Source organism: Brachyhypopomus gauderio, chromosome 12, assembly GCF_052324685.1.
Source record: "Brachyhypopomus gauderio isolate BG-103 chromosome 12, BGAUD_0.2, whole genome shotgun sequence".
Classification (NCBI taxonomy): domain Eukaryota; kingdom Metazoa; phylum Chordata; class Actinopteri; order Gymnotiformes; family Hypopomidae; genus Brachyhypopomus; species Brachyhypopomus gauderio.
In genome coordinates, this window is record NC_135222.1 from 7752705 (window position 1) to 7772645 (window position 19941).

General features: G+C 48.8%; 1 protein-coding gene across 5 annotated transcripts in view; it reads right to left on the reverse strand.

Annotated features, from left to right (window-relative positions):
• LOC143528885 (protein diaphanous homolog 3-like) overlaps positions 1 to 19941 on the reverse strand; it is a 285913-nt gene that overhangs the window by 97866 nt on the left and 168106 nt on the right. For all 5 annotated transcript variants that reach the window (XM_077024807.1, XM_077024808.1, XM_077024806.1 and 2 more), the window contains 3 exons: positions 16895 to 17134; positions 13429 to 13558; positions 2197 to 2321 (listed from right to left, as the gene is read on the reverse strand). In XM_077024807.1, the coding sequence (XP_076880922.1) occupies positions 2197 to 2321; positions 13429 to 13558; positions 16895 to 17134 (495 nt within the window). The remainder of the gene's footprint in view (positions 1 to 2196; positions 2322 to 13428; positions 13559 to 16894; positions 17135 to 19941) is intronic.

The window sequence follows — 19941 nt, forward strand, 5'->3', positions numbered from 1 at the left end:
TCACCACTTCCACACACACCCTCACCACTTCCACACACACCCTCACCACTTCCACACACACCCTCACCGCTTCCACACACACCCTCGCCACTTCCACACACACCATCACCGCTTCCACACACACCCTCACCACTTCCACACACACCCTCACCGCTTCCACACACACCCTCACCGCTTCCACACACACCCTCACCACTTCCACACACACCCTCTACACTTCCACACAGACCCTCTACACTTCCACACACACCCTCACCACTTCCACATCTCCACACACAGCAGGCACGGCTTCCCGCTTCATCTACTCCCTACGGCGCGTGCTTCAGCACTCCAAAGCTGACGAGCTCTGCTTGGATCACCCTGTTGCTGACACACACACACACACACCCCCACACAGTCAGTACTCAGCACCCAGAACCTGCCAAGCCCTGCTCTGAGCAGCCAGCGTCCGTCCGCTCACACACACCCCCACACACACCCACTCACTCACATTCTGACAACTCCCACAACTCCTCTACATCACTAGGCCTTATGGTACAACACACACACACACACACACACACACACACACACACACACACACACACACACACACAGACCTCATGTAGCCTTCAGCAAGCCATGCAGTGGCTTCCATCTATAAAGCACATATAGTCGACAAATATGCGTCTCAGGCAGGTGACAGACTCGACCACGAGCATGTCAGAACACCTTTAGGGCTTAATGGAGGCACACTTAGGCACACACACGCACATGCACACTCAAAGAAACAGACAGACAGGGATACGCATGGACGCACACGCGTGCGCACACACACACACACACACACACACAGGACAGAACAGTGACGTTCTCTATAATGAAGTAAGGCTTCAGATGGCCAGTTGGCATGACAGAGACTGACACAGACATTAGTTTTAAAACTACTCCAAATGAGACTGAGATGAGATACTAAAATGTGAAAATTAATGTTTTACAGGGGAGAGAGAAAAAGGCAAAGAGCAGGAGAAAGGAAAGACGACGTGCTGTGGTTCTGGTTCTGCTGTGAGGTCATCCTCTAAAGACGACCTGCTGTGGTTCTGGTTCTACTGTGAGGTCATCCTCTAAAGACGACCTGCTGTGGTTCTGGTTCTGCTGTGAGGTCATCCTCTAAAGACGACGTGCTGTGGTTCTGGTTCTACTGTGAGGTCATCCTCTAAGAACGACCTGCTGTGGTTCTGGTTCTGCTGTGAGGTCATCCTCTTAAGATAATGTGCTGTGGTTCTGGTTCTACTGTGAGGTCATCCTCTAAGAACGACCTGCTGTGGTTCTGGTTCTACTGTGAGGTCATCCTCTTAAGATGATGTGCTGTGGTTCTGGTTCTACTGTGAGGTCATCCTCTTAAGATGATGTGCTGTGGTTCTGGTTCTGCTGTGAGGTCATCCTCTAAAGACGACCTGCTGTGGTTCTGGTTATGCTGTGAGGTCATCCTCTTAAGACGACCTGCTGTGGTTCTGGTTCTGCTGTGAGGTCATCCTCTAAAGACGACCTGCTGTGGTTCTGGTTCTACTGTGAGGTCATCCTCTTAAGATGATGTGCTGTGGTTCTGGTTCTACTGTGAGGTCATCCTCTTAAGACGACCTGCTGTGGTTCTGGTTCTACTGTGAGGTCATCCTCTTAAGACGACCTGCTGTGGTTCATATTCTGGTATAAGATTGTGCTCTAAAGAAGTGCTGTGGTTCATAATAATGATAATAAATAATAATAATAATAATAAATTATTTGCTCAGAATAATAGAAAACAAAACTGTGTCTTTAAAAATACGTTTGAGTAAATAAGAAAGCAACGGTGGTGGAGCGCGACTGCATACGGAGTTAGAGCGGACAGGCAGGGGTTGGGTGGAGGGGCGAATGAAAGGTAGAGACAGTGGTACTCCATTATTGAGAAGACACCTGCTTGAAGACTCAAAAGCTGCCTTCTGACACTAATGGTTAAAAATTAATACACACACTCCTGCAGTCCAACACACTGACCTCTGCCATGATCAGAAAGTGTGTGTGTGTGTGTGTGAGAGAGAGAGAGAGCGAGAGTGATTTTTATTTATTTACTTATTTTACCTAGGAAAGTTTTCCTAAGCAATTTCATAAGGATGTGGGTTGGTGAAGCTGTGTGTGTGTGTGTGTGTGTGTGTGTGTGTGTGTGTTGGTAAAGGATATAGCCATCTTCTTGTGGAACATGTCTTGCTGGTCATCTGGTGAGCTGCAGGTGCCCAGATCTCTCTCCAGCTGTAGCAGCTGATGTTGCATCTGCCTCAGACTCTTCTCCACATTCTCTGCTGAGACTACACACACACACACACACGCACACACAATTATTTTTATTTAAATCAATCTCTAGGTTCTCTGCTGACACTATACACATATATTTATCTGACTTTTTCTCCAGACCGAGAGAGAGAGAGAGAGAGAGAGAGAGAGAGAAAGAGTGAGAGAAAGAAAGCGAGAGTGAGACAGAATGAGAATGATACTCTTATCAGACGCCTACACAGGAACCACATATTTGACACAAGAAAATTGAGACAAATTTTAAAACAAATTTTATATTTGACTTAATGTTCCTAAAAATACAACAGACATTCTAACAAAGAAGGTTTTTACACAATATGCATTTGTGTGAATGTGTCTTCTTGCAGTGCATAACTGATTACACAGTCACAGCGGACACAGCGGAGAACACCATCACGTCTTACCTGCTCAACCACACCCACTCCCACACCCCACACCACACACCACACACACAACACCGGGGGACCCGTAACCTGTTCCATTCTTTGCTGCATCAACACAATATCCTATGGAAAATAATTCATTCTTATTTACTTATTTGTGCTGAACGGATGACTGGACGTCGGCCATCGCCTGAACGCTCGGTCAGGAGACACATGTTCACAAATGTTCAGAGTCTCCACTTCACCAAAAAGATGCAGCACACTAATCAAAGCTGAACTGCCTATTAAAAACATATAATCACCTCATCACAGTACTACTGAGCACATAACGGCATTTAAACCAGCTATGTAAAGGGTGTGTGTGTGTGTGGTGGGGGAGGGTGAGGTTAGCATTCACCTGTTTGCAAAATAGACACATGCATGTACACACACACTCACGCACACACACTCTCACTCACCACAGACACACAGGCTGTGGAACACAATTCCAGACTTGCTACTGCTTACTGTGGATTGCTGATTAGTGGAAATAAATAGAGGAGTTTAGGGATCACGCTCCTGTGTGTGTGTATGGGTATGGGTGTGTGTGTGTGTGTGTATGGGTATGGGTGTGTGTGTGTGTGTGTATGGGTGTGTGTGTCTGTCTATATGGGTGCGTTTTCCTCTAGGTGTTATGGATTTTCAGAAGCTACACCTCACAGCTGCTCTAATTAAAAACACCACAACAGCAGAACCAATATCACACACACACACACACACACACACACACACACACACACACACACACACACACACACACACACACACACACACACACACACACAGCACCATTTATACACATGCACACCAGCAACGACATTTAGACACACACACACCTCACAGAACATCAACACTATTTACTCACTACAGCAGAACCATTTATACACACACACACACACGGGAAACACAATTTACACAAACCTTTGCATGCCAGAAACACTACTCACACACACATACACTAAGCATGTGTAAACGGTATATAACAATGCTAAATACATACGATAATGTCACTGCATTTAAAAAAGCTGACAGACACACAAAATAGTCCTGCTTTAAGAACCTCACACACACACACTGCTCTATGGTGCACTGATCACACATAAATGTCCATGCTGCAATAAGAATTATGCAGACATACAGAGAGAGATGCAAGACCTTAGCATGAAGGTGGTACGTCTCCAGAACTTTCCCTCCATCAAAACGAACTTTCCCTCCATCAAAACAAACTTCAATCAGAAGCTTGGAAATACTTCAGCTACAGATAACATGAAGGATCTTTGCTCCATAGCCGCTAAGCTCGTCTGGATTCTCTGTAAGTAACACAAAGATGGCGAGAAGCGCTGACAGTTGTTCTGGGGAGGAACTATGCTGAATTCATCAGCAACACATTCTGTTATTGTCCAGAACATGAGTTGAGTTTGTGAAGTTTCAGACCTTAATAACTACTGATTGGTGAGAGATCTTTATGCTGATAGGTCACTGTGCCACTACCAACATGTGGTACCAAACAGAAGAAAGCAGTAATAAAATACTTTACTATATGTGATATTGTAAATCAAGATAAATGGCAAGATAATTATCGTGGTTGTTTTTTTTTTAACTGCACTGACCTAATACATCCCAACTCCCCAAAGCACCATTTACACACACACACACACACACACACACACACACACACACACACACACACACACACACACACACACACACACAGCACCCTTTCAACAGCTTACATTGAATACACCCACACACAGACAATACAGCAGAACCTTTCCACTCTTCATACTCAACACAATGCACACACACACACACACACACACACGCGCACACACACACACACACACACACACACTCACACTCACGCACACGCATGCACTCACGCACACGCATGCACTCACGCACACGCACACACACACACACACAGACATGCACTCACGCACACACACACACACACACACACACACGCATGCACTCACGCACACACATGCACTCACGCACACGCATGCACTCACGCACACGCATGCACTCACGCACACACACAGACACACCACACACAGACACGCACGCACACACAGACACGCACGCACGCACACACACACGCACGCACGCACTCACACACACGCACGCACACGCACTCACGCACTCACACGCACGCACACGCACGCACGCACACACACGCACACACACGCACACGCACACACACACACACACACACACACACACACACACACACACACACACTTCAAGAGATGAACATCACAGGTTGTGACAGGAGAAAAATGCAACATGACAATCATACATTTCTGGAATGCAATCACACAGATCAGAAATTATTCACACACACACATACAGTTTCTATTCAATATTCATAGTCTTTGGCTATGGGGTGTGGTGTGTGTTTGTGTGGGTCTTTGGCTGTGGGGTGTGGTGTGTGTTTGTGTGGGTGTTTGGCTGTGGGGTGTGTGTGTGGGTGTTTGGCTGTGGGGTGTGTGTGTGGGTGTTTGGCTGTGGGGTGTGGTGTGTGTTTGTGTGGGTCTTTGGCTATGGGGTGTGTGTGTGTTTGTGTGGGTCTTTGGCTATGGGGTGTGTGTGTGTGTGGGTGTTTGGCTATGGGGTGTGTGTGTGTGTGGGTGTTTGGCTATGGGGTGTGTGTGTGTGTGGGTCTTTGGCTATGGGGTGTGTGTGGGTGTTTGGCTATGGGGTGTGTGTGTGTGTGGGTGTTTGGCTATGGGGTGTGTGTGTGTGTGGGTCTTTGGCTATGGGGTGTGTGTGGGTCTTTGGCTATGGGGTGTGTGTGGGTCTTTGGCTATGGGGTGTGTGTGGGTGTTTGTGTGGGTCTTTGGCTGTGGGGTGTGTGTGTGTGTGTGGGTCTTTGGCTATGGGGTGTGTGTGTGTGTGGGTCTTTGGCTATGGGGTGTGTGTGGGTCTTTGGCTATGGGGTGTGTGTGGGTCTTTGGCTATGGGGTGTGTGTGGGTGTTTGTGTGGGTCTTTGGCTGTGGGGTGTGTGGTGTGTGTGTGTGTGGGTGTTTGGCTATGGGGTGTGGGCTTTGAGTTAGAAAGCACCACCACTTCAGGAAGCAGCTCCAGTCAACAAGGAGGGGAGGTAATATTCTCCACTATTTGTTGTCCCTCAGGCCCCTCCCCTCTCGTCCCCCAGGCCCCTCCCCCACGCGGTGAGGACAGAGGCGTGGCCGAACTGGGAGGCGGCAGGACAGGAGCAGAGACGGAGAGTCACTCTGAGATTCAAGTGTTGACACAAGATGGCCTGCAGTGTGTGTGTGTGTGTGTGTGTGTGTGTGTGTGTGTGTGTGTGTGTGTGTGTGTGTGTGTGTAGACAGATGGAAGCTCTGACATCAGGTGGTTTAAACAGATGAAGCCCGAGGCCCACGGTCACTTCACTCAGTGCTGTTATGATGCAAGCAACTCTTCAAACAGGAAATGATGTACAGCACTGGGGCTCCAACATCCTCCCTTATGACCACATAAACCAATATCAGCCCACAAGAGAATACAAATAAAGTATCAAAAATGTATTCTAAGTGCAGATAAAAAAATAACAGTAATCATAATCAACCCCATTAATGCCATACAGGTGTGTAAGCACCTGGCCTTTCCACCCGACTTCCTGCAATTTCGCAAAGCTGACAGTAACATTTACAGCATTTAGCAGAAGCTATTATCCAGAGCAACTTATAAAAGTGCTTTGTCATCTACTCTGAGAAAGTGTCCTAGCCCGCGCAAACAGGTTAAAGTCCAAGTACCACTGAAATAACACACTGCTAGATACAATGTCTTAGTTCAACGATACACACAGATTGAGTGTCTGCGCTGAAGTCCTCCCCAGATGGAGAGGATATTTCGGAGTGTTACAGAGTAATACCTCTATGACTCTTTTATAGCTGGGCCACCAACCCTGTTGATGAAGCCTCCTCAGGAGGGCAGAATTACACAGTCCCTTCCTGAATCCAGCACCTGGTCCAGCCAATCAGGGCCTTGCAAAAGCAGGATCAGAGATGCTATACATAGTTTATCTGAAGAGATGCTTATATTTCATCCTCTACGTCCCACGAGACAAGCACGTACACCCCCTCCCCCCCAGGTGCCATCATCTTCCCCTCAGCTCCCACAGTTAGTTAGCACTCCGGAAGCACCACAGTGGTCATCTCCAGTGAACGTGTGACCAGGATGCAGTGCTGGAGGTTTAGCATCTTGCCGTGTACGTGCTGTTGGCATGACAGCTGGGGGAACAGAGAATGGGAGCACGTCCTCACGCGCAACCTCTAGCCCCCCCTGGTGGCGGTAACGAGGTAGGGATCAGAAAGACACAGGCAGAGGGCCGCCAGAAGGGGCGGGGCCTGCGTGAGGCAGAGACAGGCCGGGCCATCGTTAGAAAGCACTTCAAGCAGAGACAGAACTTAATGGACTCAACAAAACAACCATCCAGTGTCTTAAAATAGCATTACCAAACATTCCCCTAATAAGTTAATCTGCACAGCTAACAGAACGTTTAAGAAACAGAACTCAGGCTGTTTGGGGCTATTTAGTAAGTTGGTAAGATGCAAACAGGATTTGTACCTATTAAGTTAATTAGGTTAACTAACTAGAAGTATTAAATAATTAACTAAAGAAGGTGTAGCCACCTTCTAGTGGCACCTTAATGTCACCATCTTCTTTATTTCTGGCGCTCACTATTCAACTAGAACGAGATTAGATATGGGTCATTTTACAGTGCTTCTACTGATAAACCCACGTTTGAGTAAACAGGTCCAGTTGTCACTGCTGTGTAAAGCCCGTGTCTGCAGTATACCTCCACACCTCCCTGTTTGGCCTTCAACAAAGACGAGCTTCTGTCGACTACTCCAGGGTGAACGCATTCCTCTGTGTAAACCACGTTTGATACCATGTGTGGTCCTTGCATAAGTTTGCTTAAAGGAGAGGCCTTGAAAGAGTTTTAAAGTTTAACAGAACAGAATGTATCTTCCATATTCTATGGAAGATAATAGAATAGAGTAGAACAGAATAGTATGTTTATTGTCACTGCACTCGGGTACAGTGACATTTCTCCTAAGGTCAAAACGAACAGAGAGGAAAAACAGTATTTTCAGCAGCAAACTGATGAATGTGACATGCAGGTTACCAAATTATTTTCACTGAATTTTAAGTGAGAAAATTAAACTAAATGATCATATTTGCAGGGGGCTGGGTGTTATAAATATTAATGAATATTAATGAATAAGTAGATGTTGTCTTTCTGGATGACAGACTGGTAAGTAGGGGAGCATAGAGGAGGTGTGACCTTCTGTAGCTGGCCAGTGAGGAGGACTGTGACCCATGAGTACCTAGAAGAACCAAGGTCTGGGTTCTGCTGTTTTCTGACCAGTGTGTGGGGGATGGTGCTGTTAAATGAGGAACTGAAGTCCATAAATAGCATTCTCTCACAAGTGTCTGGCTCCTCGAAGTGCTTCAGATCTGTGTGGAACGTTGTTGTGACAGCATCCTCTGTGGAGTGATTTGGCCGGTGGGCAAACTGGTGCTCACCCAGATCATGTGGGATGACTGTTCTGATCGCTGAAAGCACAAGAATCTAAAGGCACTTCATGACTACGGGCGCAGAAGCCACTGATCAACAGCGGAGGATTTCCTTCATGCTGGACGTGCTGATTGGTCAGCTTGTTGCAACGAGAGGTTGAACGTGATAGTAAAGCCTCTGTGAAGTGGTTGGCACAGGCTTTCAGTACCAGGCCAGGCACTCGATCTGGGTCTGCCACTTTCCTCAGGCTGGTTCTGACTCGTTGGTGCCGGAGAACCCGTGTCAGGCACCTGGCAGGTGGGCTGGTGAGTGGAGCATCTTGGTGGTCTTGCGGGCGTTTCACGTGCTGCGTGGGATGTTGGTTTAGACCCGGTCCTCCAGGTGCTGGTCGTGATCTCTCGGGTTTGTCCCATTTTCACCGTAGTCTTCGTCACCTGCTCTGAATGACGCATCTCACTCCTCACAATACAGTATAGTCGTTCTCTCGAGAACTGTTTGTTCATATATTTGTGTAATTTCTCTCAGAAAATATGGCAGGTGCAGGTGTGTGCGTGTGCATGTGAGTGCATATGCAGGTGTGTGCATGTGAGTGCGTGTGCATGTGAGTGCATGTGCAGGTGTGTGCATGTGTTGAGATCACTGCCATTCACAACGGATTCAATAAAAACAGGATAAATAAATAAAATAAAATAAATAAACAAACACACACATACCTGGGCCTAAAGAAAACATGGGATGCCTTGGAAAAACATTCACAGCATGGGCTGCCAGTCAGACACGCGCACACACACACACACACACACACACATCATGCTCATAAATATATAAGACAATTACTGCAGACCAGACCCAGACCCAGACCCAGACCCACACACACACACACACACACACACACATCACTATTATTAAGCAATAAGTAATTAATGAAAACATTTCTACCTCTGTCACACAAGCCAGGCCCCATCCCCCGACCCCGGGCTGCAGAGACAGACAGCAGCCCGGTAGGAGAACGGACACAATAATGGGTGGAAATAACAGTAATAGAGTAAGCCAATCAGACGCTGCGAGCGGGCGTCTTCTGGAGCGGTGCGGATGTGTTACCCATAATGCCGTCCCGATTTGATGAGGGACAAGAGAGTAGGAGCTATTAATGAAATGTGGAAGTGGGAGAGAACACAAGAAAGCTATTACATTAGAGAGAGGGGGAGAGATGGAGGAAGAGAGGGGGAGAGAGTGATGGATGAAGAGAGGGGGAGAGAGTGATGGATGAAGAGAGGAAGGGGGAGGGAGTGATGGAGGGAGAGAGGGAGTGATAGAGGAAGAGAGAGGGAGTGATGGAGGGAGAGAGGGAGTGATAGAGGAAGAGAGGGGAGGGAGTGAGACAGGGAGTGAGAGATGGCATGTAAATATTGCACCTCTACTGTAAGCATGGCAGACACACCTGGCTGGACGACATGTAAACACCAGACCTGGTTGAGGAGCTGCTTGGAGAACCATTCCAAAATAAGAACAACAAACAAACAAATTAATCAAACTCAAACACATTCAGAATCTTTTATATTTGAGTTAGATGTCATGTGACCTGAGTCTGGGTTCACAAACCAGCTTGAAACCATTCTGGACCAGAACGTCTTCTGCTGTTTCCACCAGACTCTCTGACACAACCAGACACTGGGCCATGACTGTGGCTGCCTGGTTCATCTGCACAGAGTCGGCTGAACAATCCATAAATCCCTCTAGTGCTTTAGAGTAATGAATCACACAATACCATTATGGAACTTTATATAGAACATAAAGTGGAAACTAGACCTTCCAGTGCATGAGCCCTGCAGAAACTACAATCCCCATGGGTCCAACAGTACATAAGCCCAGCAGAAACTACAATTCCCATGGGCTCAGTGGGTTTCTCCACACCGCATGCTGTGTCTGGTAATGCAGTGGCAAGGGGCACAGCCGTGATTAATTACTATTAAATATCGCACCCAGAGACTGCCATAAACGAGCCAGGCCCTAATTAAAAAAGGAGGAGTGTACTGCTAATCAACATGGCCTTTATACCCCTGCACAACAGCCAATTCCCCAAACACTAAGTCTACAGCCCGCTGATACCAGTGCGTACAAAGAAAAGCTGACTAGCCAATACCCAGATAGAAGAAAGCAGGCCAGTGGTGATCAGTCCGTCTGCCAGTGACTCGTGACACCCTCTCCCTGTCTCTCTCCCTCACACCCTCTCCCTGTCTCTCTCTCCCACACCCTCTCCCTGTCTCTCTCCCTCACACCCTCTCCCTGTCTCTCTCTCCCACACCCTCTCCCTGTCTCTCTCCCTCACACCCTCTCCCTGTCTCTCTCTCCCACACCCTCTCCCTGTCTCTCTCTACCACACCCTCTCCCTGTCTCTCTCCCTCACACCCTCTCCCTGCATCTCTCTCCCACACCCTCTCCCTGTGTCTCTCTCCCACACCCTCTCCCTGTGTCTCTCTCCCACACCCTCTCCCTGTGTCTCTCTCCCACACCCTCTCCCTGTCTCTCTCTACCACACCCTCTCCCTGTCTCTCTCTACCACACCCTCTCCCTGTCTCTCTCTACCACACCCTCTCCCTGTCTCTCTTCCTCACACCCTCTCCCTGTCTCTCTCCCACACCCTCTCCCTGTCTCTCTCTCCCACACCCTCTCCCTGTCTCTCTCTCCCACACCCTCTCCCTGTCTCTCTCCCACACCCTCTCCCTTTCTCTCTCTCCCACACCCTCTCCCTGTGTCTCTCTCCCACACCCTCTCCCTGTCTCTCTCTCCCACACCCTCTCCCTGCGTCTCTCTCCCACACCCTCTCCCTGTGTCTCTCTCCCACACCCTCTCCCTGTGTCTCTCTCCCACACCCTCTCCCTGTCTCTCTCCCTCACACCTTCTCCATGTCTGTCTCCCACATCCTCTCCCATGCTGTCTCACATCTTGTCTTCTCTTCCTGTCTCTCTCACACACTCACTCATCAAGCATACTGTAATGTGAAGAGACACTGAGATTTTGGTCGCTGAACCGTACCTCTGGCCCTGGGGTTGCCAAGGGCAATCTGACCTAACAGTGCTCCTGTCAAACCAGCACCCCCAAGTCCACCACCTCAGTCCAACACACACACACACACACACACACACACACACACACACACACACACACACACACACACACACACACACTTTTATATGCATGTGCACATACACCTGTGTGCGTGTGTATACTCACACACACACTGTCAGCAGCACAACCATCATCAGGTCAGAGTCAACAAAGGAATGAACACACACACACACACACACACACACACACACACACACACACACACACACACACACACACACACACACACACACAGGAATGAACACTCATCAGATACTCGGGCAGTCAAGTGGTTTTTGCTCTCTTGTGCTGGGAGGTTTAAAATTAATAAAAGATCAATTCAAATGAATAAGAAGCAATCAAATGATTAAGACAAGCAGAGCGATGCCAAGAAATAATAACGTTTAATAACGCAGGAAGAGACATAAGAACAACAGATGAAGAGAGAGAGAGAGATGAGAGAGAGATGAGAGAGAGATTAATTCATAGACAATACAGTGAGCTTGTTTTGAAACATGAAATGAACTCAGGCTCCACAGAAAGGGTAGATAAGGACAGAGAAGGGCAGTGGGGCAGCTGTGCGGTTGGGCACATGATGAGGTCACTCTGCCACGCCTCCCACTGCCACGCCTCCCACTGCCACGCCTCCCACTGCCACACCCCCACTGCCACGCCTCCCACTGCCACGCCTCCCACTGCCACACCCCCACTGCCACACCCCCACTGCCACGCCTCCCACTGCCACGCCCCCACTGCCACGCCTCCCACTGCCACGCCTCCCACTGCCACGCCTCCCACTGCCACGCCTCCCACTGCCACGCCCCCACAGCCCACGGATGGCTGATCTATTCCCTATTTCTCACAACAGTGCGTCGGATTGTGGGCTTTACTAATGCCCCTGTCATGTTTTTTACAAATCTCCCCAAAAATTAATTCAGAAAAAGATCAAGATCGTGATATTTTACAAAGTTTGAACTGAGCCAGCAAGCTCTCCAATAGAATTATAGATAAACAAGGTATCCCTAGAACACCTATTCCACTGTTAGCAAAACTCTTTCATAAAGAGAAAAAAATTCTCAAAATGTCAGTTCTTCAGTAGTGTTTTCCCCAAAAACCAGTGGAACACATGCATAATTGATACGTGCTCTTCACAGAGAGAGAGAGAGAGAGAGAGAGAGAGAGAGAGAGAGAGAGAGAGAGAGAGAGAGAGAAAGAGAGACCATATTAGAAACAAAAATAGCCTCTGAGCCAGTTTACATACCCACACAGATCACAAGAGCCAGAAATAGACACATTTGCAATCTAAACTCAGAGATATTGGCCACTGGCCTTCCTGTCTAAATACACCACCTGTCTTGAATTTGGAAATGTCAGAAAATTCAAGTTTCCAGCAGTTGCTATAGACACCAGTGTTATATCCACTCACACTGTCTCATGCTGAATATCTCACAACTACACCCAACACAGCCAAGTGTGCGCTCAACTTATGGATTTGTGTGTGTGTGTGTGTGAGAGAGAGAGAGAGAGAGAGACTGCTCATGGGGAGTGAAGGCATTTCAGCTGGCACTGATGGAGAGACAGCAGGGTGAAGCCCACATGAAGCAGACCTTTACATCACACAGAGGAAGTAAAGGGGGTGAGGGGGTGGAGGTCTGACATCCATGCAGAACAGGAGAAGGGTGGAGAGACAGGCCCGCGAGGACAGCCTGAGAAACACGGACCACAGCGCTCTGACATGCTGTACTGGGATCAGCATGAGCAGACGAGGCAGCAGGCGTGCAGACCACACCAGAGCATCTGACACAGTGCTGGGATCAGCGAGGGCAGATGGTAGGAGAGACTAACAGACATGCCTTCACTCAGCTCAAGGCCCTGTCTTACTGAGGACACACACACGAGTCACGATGACAGAGCCACTCCAGTGTTATTTCAAACTACTTCTGATGTGAATTGGAACAGATTGTCATTAAATACCAATTTATGTTTAAAATACTTTTGCTGTTGTTCTCTGTGTGTGTGTGTGTGTGTGTGTGTGTCCATACCTCGACTGGCTCTTTCCACATGCTGCAGGTCATCTGTAAATTTTAAAACGTTTGGGTATTTCTCCTCACAGACCTCAGCCAGGAAGTGCAGTAGAGTTGACTTCTGATCAACAGATTTGGTGTCCCTGAGCTGAGACACACACACACACACACACACACACACACACACACACACACACACACACACACACACACACACACACAAAATACTGTGTTAGAATTATTCCCTAACAGAATTAAATCCTCAAACCACTGGGCAGCAGGTAATTCAGAACGGCTGTGATGACGGCTCACGGCGGCTCCAGCGATCTTTGGTGAGTGTTGCAGCTGAGCTGTGATGTAGGCGGCCGTCTCCCACGGGCCACACGGCACCTGTGATGCTGCTCATCTCAACACGCGTCTGAACATTCACTCACTGCTGAACTGCTGGAGGACAGGCCCGTGGCACCGTACACGAGGCACCTCGCTGGAAGGTCTTGGCAAAGAGCCAGCAGTGCCTGCACCATCACCGGCCCTCGTAAAGGAGGGAGGGGCTTCTGAACGGGGGCCGCTGGATTATTCGCGTGTACACGCCGGTATGGGCAGTGATCAAAGACGTCTGCATTAACATTCGGGAAAACACGCAAGTCTCTGCAAATTACCAAACAAATGGCTCGGGCGGAAACCGCCGTCTGCTCCCAATGTGTCTTCTGTGCTCAAAACAGAGTAAATATTTATGCTTTAAAACGAGCTCCGAACTCCAGAGACAGAAGAACAACAGCGGAGGGGCTGAGAAAGAAGGAGAAGGAGAAATGGAAGAAGAGTGAACTGTATCTTGAAAGAAACCCCTGGCAGCGGGCTGCTTTTGTCCCTGACAAGTTAATTTGATAGCACGCTCCGAAACCGCCGCCAGATTGGAAAAGCAAGATGTTTTCATTGTCAATTATGATTACCACTCTGCAGCACGAATACAAGCTTTTGTAAAGGCCGAGCTGCCTCGCAGACACGCGGACGACAAACGGAACGCAAAGAGCATTTGATTAGGAAGGATAACTCCAACGCCACAAGACTGGGGGGCTCTGCTGATTCTGACACGCTGATCACCTGGTGAGACCTGTGGGGGGAGGGAGGGAGTGAGAGAGGGATGGAGGGAGAGAGAGGGAGGGAGTGAAGGAGATAGAGAGAGGGAGGTCAAAACAGAAGACTAGTATAGAGGGAGGGGAGAGAGAGAGAAGGATGGAGAGAGGAATGAAGAGAGGTAGTGTGGGAAGGAGGAGGAACAGAGAGGGGAGGGAGAGAGAGAATGAGTGACAGAGTCAAAGAGAATAAATGAAAATTAACTTTGTATTTCTTCTTTCCCAGACGGGGGTTTTCTTTGGAGTGGGTGTGCTCTGATGGTAGCTTTTATACTCGAACAAACACGCAGGCCGCAATCTTTTCTGCCGGCCAGGAAATGTGGAATCAGAAGAGTAGGGTGGATGACAGGGAATGAGGCTTTGTTGCTCTAACACAGCACCCAGCGGGGAACACACAGCCTATATGGCTATGAGTTACTTAGAGGGGGAAAAAATCACCCCAAATGAATTCTTTTTATGAAGAGAGTGCACAAATACAAAACGACAAATCCAATCATTCCAGCTCATTCAGACTAAGTGCATTTCCACTCCGAAACAATGTGAACAGAGCACTACAGGCCGTCTCCAGGAGTTGTGCTCACTGGCTAAAGACAGTACGAGACGCCCTGTTCACACTGTTGCAGAGCTGCCCCAGGGCAGGGTAGGTGATGCTGCTCCGTCCTGAGGGACATCCACAACAAAGGTCTGTTTAAATTAGAACACACACACACACACACACACACACACACACACACACACACACACACACACACAGAGGAGATGACTTAATGTGTCCTTCACATTAGAAGAAGACCAGAGGGAAAGCCAGAACAGACCAGCAAGCAACTCAGACAGACATCAGTGAAGACACACGTGACAGATTACACACACACAAAAACAATGTATAAACAGCCCTCCCTCCCCCATGGAAAAAGAAGAGATGTCACCCCCCATTGGTGGGGTTAAAAGCTGGAGAAGGGACCCTTTCTCCTTCACTCCATCCTTTGAAAACAGCGTAGGCCTCTCTGTGAAGCTGAATCCCACCATGGCCTGTTGGGAACACACAGCTGATGATAGCTAACACAGGTGATGTGTGACCCTTGTCACTAACAGGAAGTCCAGTCAGGAGAGCCATCAGCACAGTCCCCACACCCCGTGTCCAGGGCTTGAACACAGTCCCCACACCCTGTGTCCAGGGCTTGAACACAGTCCCCACACCCCGTGTCCAGGGCTTGAACACAGTCCCCACACCCCGTGTCCAGGGCTTGAACACAGTCCCCACACCCCGTGTCCAGGGCTTGAACACAGTCCCCACACCCTGTGTCCAGGGCTTGAACACAGTCCCCACAGCCTGTGTCCAGGGCCTAAGCACAGTCCCCACACCACGTGTCCAGGGCCTGCGTGGCTCTCTGTGTCCACGTCCCAACATGACCAGTTCGTATGAAGCTTCAGCTGCTAATAAAGCCCAGGAGGGGCAGGCCGACCTGTGGGCTGCTCCTCTATCTGCTGCTATAGGAGACTTGATGAGCAGAAAGGCATTTTATTATCAGTCAAAGAGAAGACAGGCCTAGCTACTCAACTCTAATGCAGTAATGGCCCTTTGAGAAAAGAACTAAGATAGCCCAAAACAGAAGAGTCAGACAGACAGAGAGAGAGTTAGACAGAGAGAGAGCGAGAGAGAGAGAGAGAAAGGGAGGCAGGGAGAGAGAGGGCAAGAGAGAGAGAGGAACTACAGAATGAGCAGTGGGTTGCCATGGTTGCCCAGACTAACCAGCTCGTTTAGAGTGGTAATTAATTTTGTTTCTCTCATCTTCCCTACACCCCCCCCAGAAAGGTCCAACACTAACCCGCCTAAAAAGCTTTTCACAGGTTAACATCGTGTTTCACACCCCAGATAACACACAGAGAACACGTGGGAAAACCGGCGTACTCCCTCACCTCCCACCTCACACACACACACACACGCGCACCCACACACACACACACACACACGCGCACCCACACACACACAAAAATGAGCAGAATGACAATCTCCCATTGCTTCATGTGCTAGATTATGTGGAAGGCCAGATGATTACTCTGATTATTCAGATTATGGTGGGGCTCTGCAGACGCAGCAGGTGCAGTCTCTTGTGTGTGACGGGGTAAATGAAGCCCTGGCCCACCGCTGCATGAGGATGAAGAGCATGGAGGAAGACCACCCAGCGGCTGGTCCAGGAGCTGAATGACTCCGGCCTTGAGAAACACCGCCCCCGTCTCACACATCCCTCCCAGGAGAGACAGAACGAGACACTCACAACGTCTGTGGGGTTGTGAGGACTCAACGCGCACGCGCACACACACGCACACACACGCACACACACGTTACCCACCTTGCAGAGGGAGCTGAGGTCAAAGCCATGGGACCTGGCGTTGCGGGAGCCCGCGTTCAGGTAGTTCCCCACGAGGAGCACCAGCTCCAGCAGCTGTCCGAAGGCCCGACTCCTCCTCACCTCCTCGCACGCCGCCTCCACCGCCAGCATGTCCGGGCGGAGGTGCTCCACCTGCTCCTCAAACTGCAGCCTGAACAGGATGGAGTTCAGGCGGGGCTGCAGGCGCTTTACACCACCCATCTACAGCCAGGAGGAGGAGGAGGAGGAGGAAGACGGGGGAGAGACAGACAGGAGGAACAGAGAGAGTGTGAGGGGTGAAATTGGGGGCAAATGCAGAGGCAGGAAGATAAATAAGAAGAATGAACACATGGTCAGTATCAGCTAAAGATCCAGCTAAATTACAGCCAGCACAGAACAGGCAGAATTCATTACCTATAAAGAATAGAATATATAACCTACGTACTAAAGTGTGTGTAGTCACGTGACGTGTGAGAGCCTGTTCACAGATACTTCTGAGTAAAGCATTGTGGAGAGATGTAGTGTCACACCATACACACAGATAAACCCAAACTGAAAACATTATAATATAAACAGAGGGATGTACACACACAGAGAGAGAGAGAGAGAGAGAGAGAGAGAGAGAGAGAGAGAGAGAGAGAGGTTCTTTATTCAACCTCTGCATTGAGAAATTCCACTTTCCGTCTCCCTCCTGACTCTGTTTGAAATTACTTTCAGACTTTTGCAATTTGCCGACTGCTTTTTGGTCTGGCATTTTAAAAGCTATTTATGTAAGGGAAGGCCGAGGGTTTTGTGTTGCTAGGCAATAGTGGTGGATGTCGGCAATGATGTGATCTGTGCTCCTTCCACTGAAGTTAATTGGTGCGTGAGCTTCTGTTTGGGGAGGGGGGGGGGGTGTTGGGGGTATAGAGGGGCACCTGGGGGGCACTCGAGATAGACGGCATCGAATTACAGCTGTTACACAGTTAAGGTAAATTGGGAAATATTGTGTTGTGAAGGTGTGTGCGGGCAGGTGTGCCGGAGGGCCCCGCGGCCGTCGGGAGGGAGAGGGCCGTGTTCTCCGAGGGCACAATTATATGATGCGTGTGCGATATGTGTGCTTGAGAGATACACAGAGCAATGACAGCCGCTCGAAGAGCAGGTGATATATTACGCTTTATGGAAGACCCCTCAGCACACTATATCTCGCTTGTGTGTTTGTGTGTGTGTGTGTGTGTGTGTGTGTGTGTAGATGGCAGAACGTCAGGGCCTAATTCTTCACAATGAAAATAGATTGGCAATAGTGCGTTCAGCTTGTAGATAAGTAACTCAATAAAGAAGAGTGATTAATATGTCTAGAGCTGTGCCCCCCCCCCCCCCCCCCCCAGTCAGATATTACTGTCTCCTGTGCTGTTTCTGAACCACAAATAAACACAAAGCACATGTAAAAAAACAAACACATGGCAATAATGAACTCATCTATTCCAGACTGTCATCTGTGCAGGGGGGAGTTCGCCCCGTGTAACACTGGGCTAAATCTCACCACACTCACAGTTCTTCACATTCACAGCGAACAGCAGCAGGTCTGACTGTACACGGCAGCGCCAGCAAAGACCAAAACACAAATTATATATATATATGGCAGACACCATACTCAGGGAGGTAGCAAGAGCATGGGTGACACACACACACACACACACACACACACACACACACACACACACACACACACACACACACACACACACACACACACACACACACAAGAGCACAGAATAAAGCATAGTTTATGGGGACAGATAAGCGTCACGAGCGCTGTGAGGAGAAGTGAGCCCGGTGATGGAGGGAGGGAGATGGTGCGGAGTGGAGGAATGGAGGAGAGATAAACGCCTAATAATGTGTGTAAACATTCTACCAACTTGTTAGCAGCATCCTCTCTGTGTCCTGATTCATCCTCTCTGTGTCAGACAGCATCTAATCTGCAGTGAAACAGACTCCAATTCAAAGGATTCGCAACTCTAAATGTTTGAGGAGGATTAGCACCCCAAAAAAAGTATGGCCGCACTCAAAGACTGATACAGGAAATTTATGTGTGTCTTCTGGGCGCACGTGGAGACAACCTCACACAGCGCCTGACACTGCGGCTCTGAGCTCCTCCTCTGGGGTCCATATGCAGGAAATATGAACAATTAAACATGGGAAAACTTCTGTGGTCAAGTGAAATACTAAATGAATGCGTCATGCTTTCACAAACATCACAACTTTTGAAATAAGACATTTGCTGCTGTAGAGATCACTTCTCTCACACATCTCACTTCTCTCACATCTAAATAAAACCTTCCCGTTCCTCCCTGCTCCAAAACTGCACAGGGAACTGGCTAAAATCTAAAAATCCACCACCCCAAAGGCCCACAGGGAACCAAAAAGTGACATTTGCATAAGGATGTCAAGTCTAAAGTTCCAGCGCAGCTCCAGGTAGTCGAGGTACTACACACACAGAGGACCCAGGCCCCTGTCAGCGTCCGTGGGGAACCCCAGACAGAGAGCGGCTTTTCCTCATCTAGCCATATCATGATTTCACACAGCCACCCAACACATGGACAGAACCACTGAGTGTGTGTCCCTGTAGGTCCCTCAGTGCTCTCCATCTCGAGTGTACAAAGTTTGTTAGAAGTCTCGAGCCTCACACGCACGCACGCACGCACGCACGCACGCACGCACACACACACACACACACACACACACACACACACACACACACACACACACACACACACACACACACACACACACACACACACACACACACACACACACACACACACACACGTCTGTTGTTTGGCTTACATTTTTGCTGTTATTTTGTGTGTGTGTGTGTGTGTGTGTGTGTGTGTGTTTAAACCCACAATTCTTTGCCACACACCTGAGAACACAGAACACACACCTCGTATAACAAGACCTGATTACTGGTTGCTAGGGCAACAGCAGAGTGCTCTTGCTGTGGGTTGAGATCGTCAGAGGCCAGGGTGGCACTGGTGTTCTCGATGGGA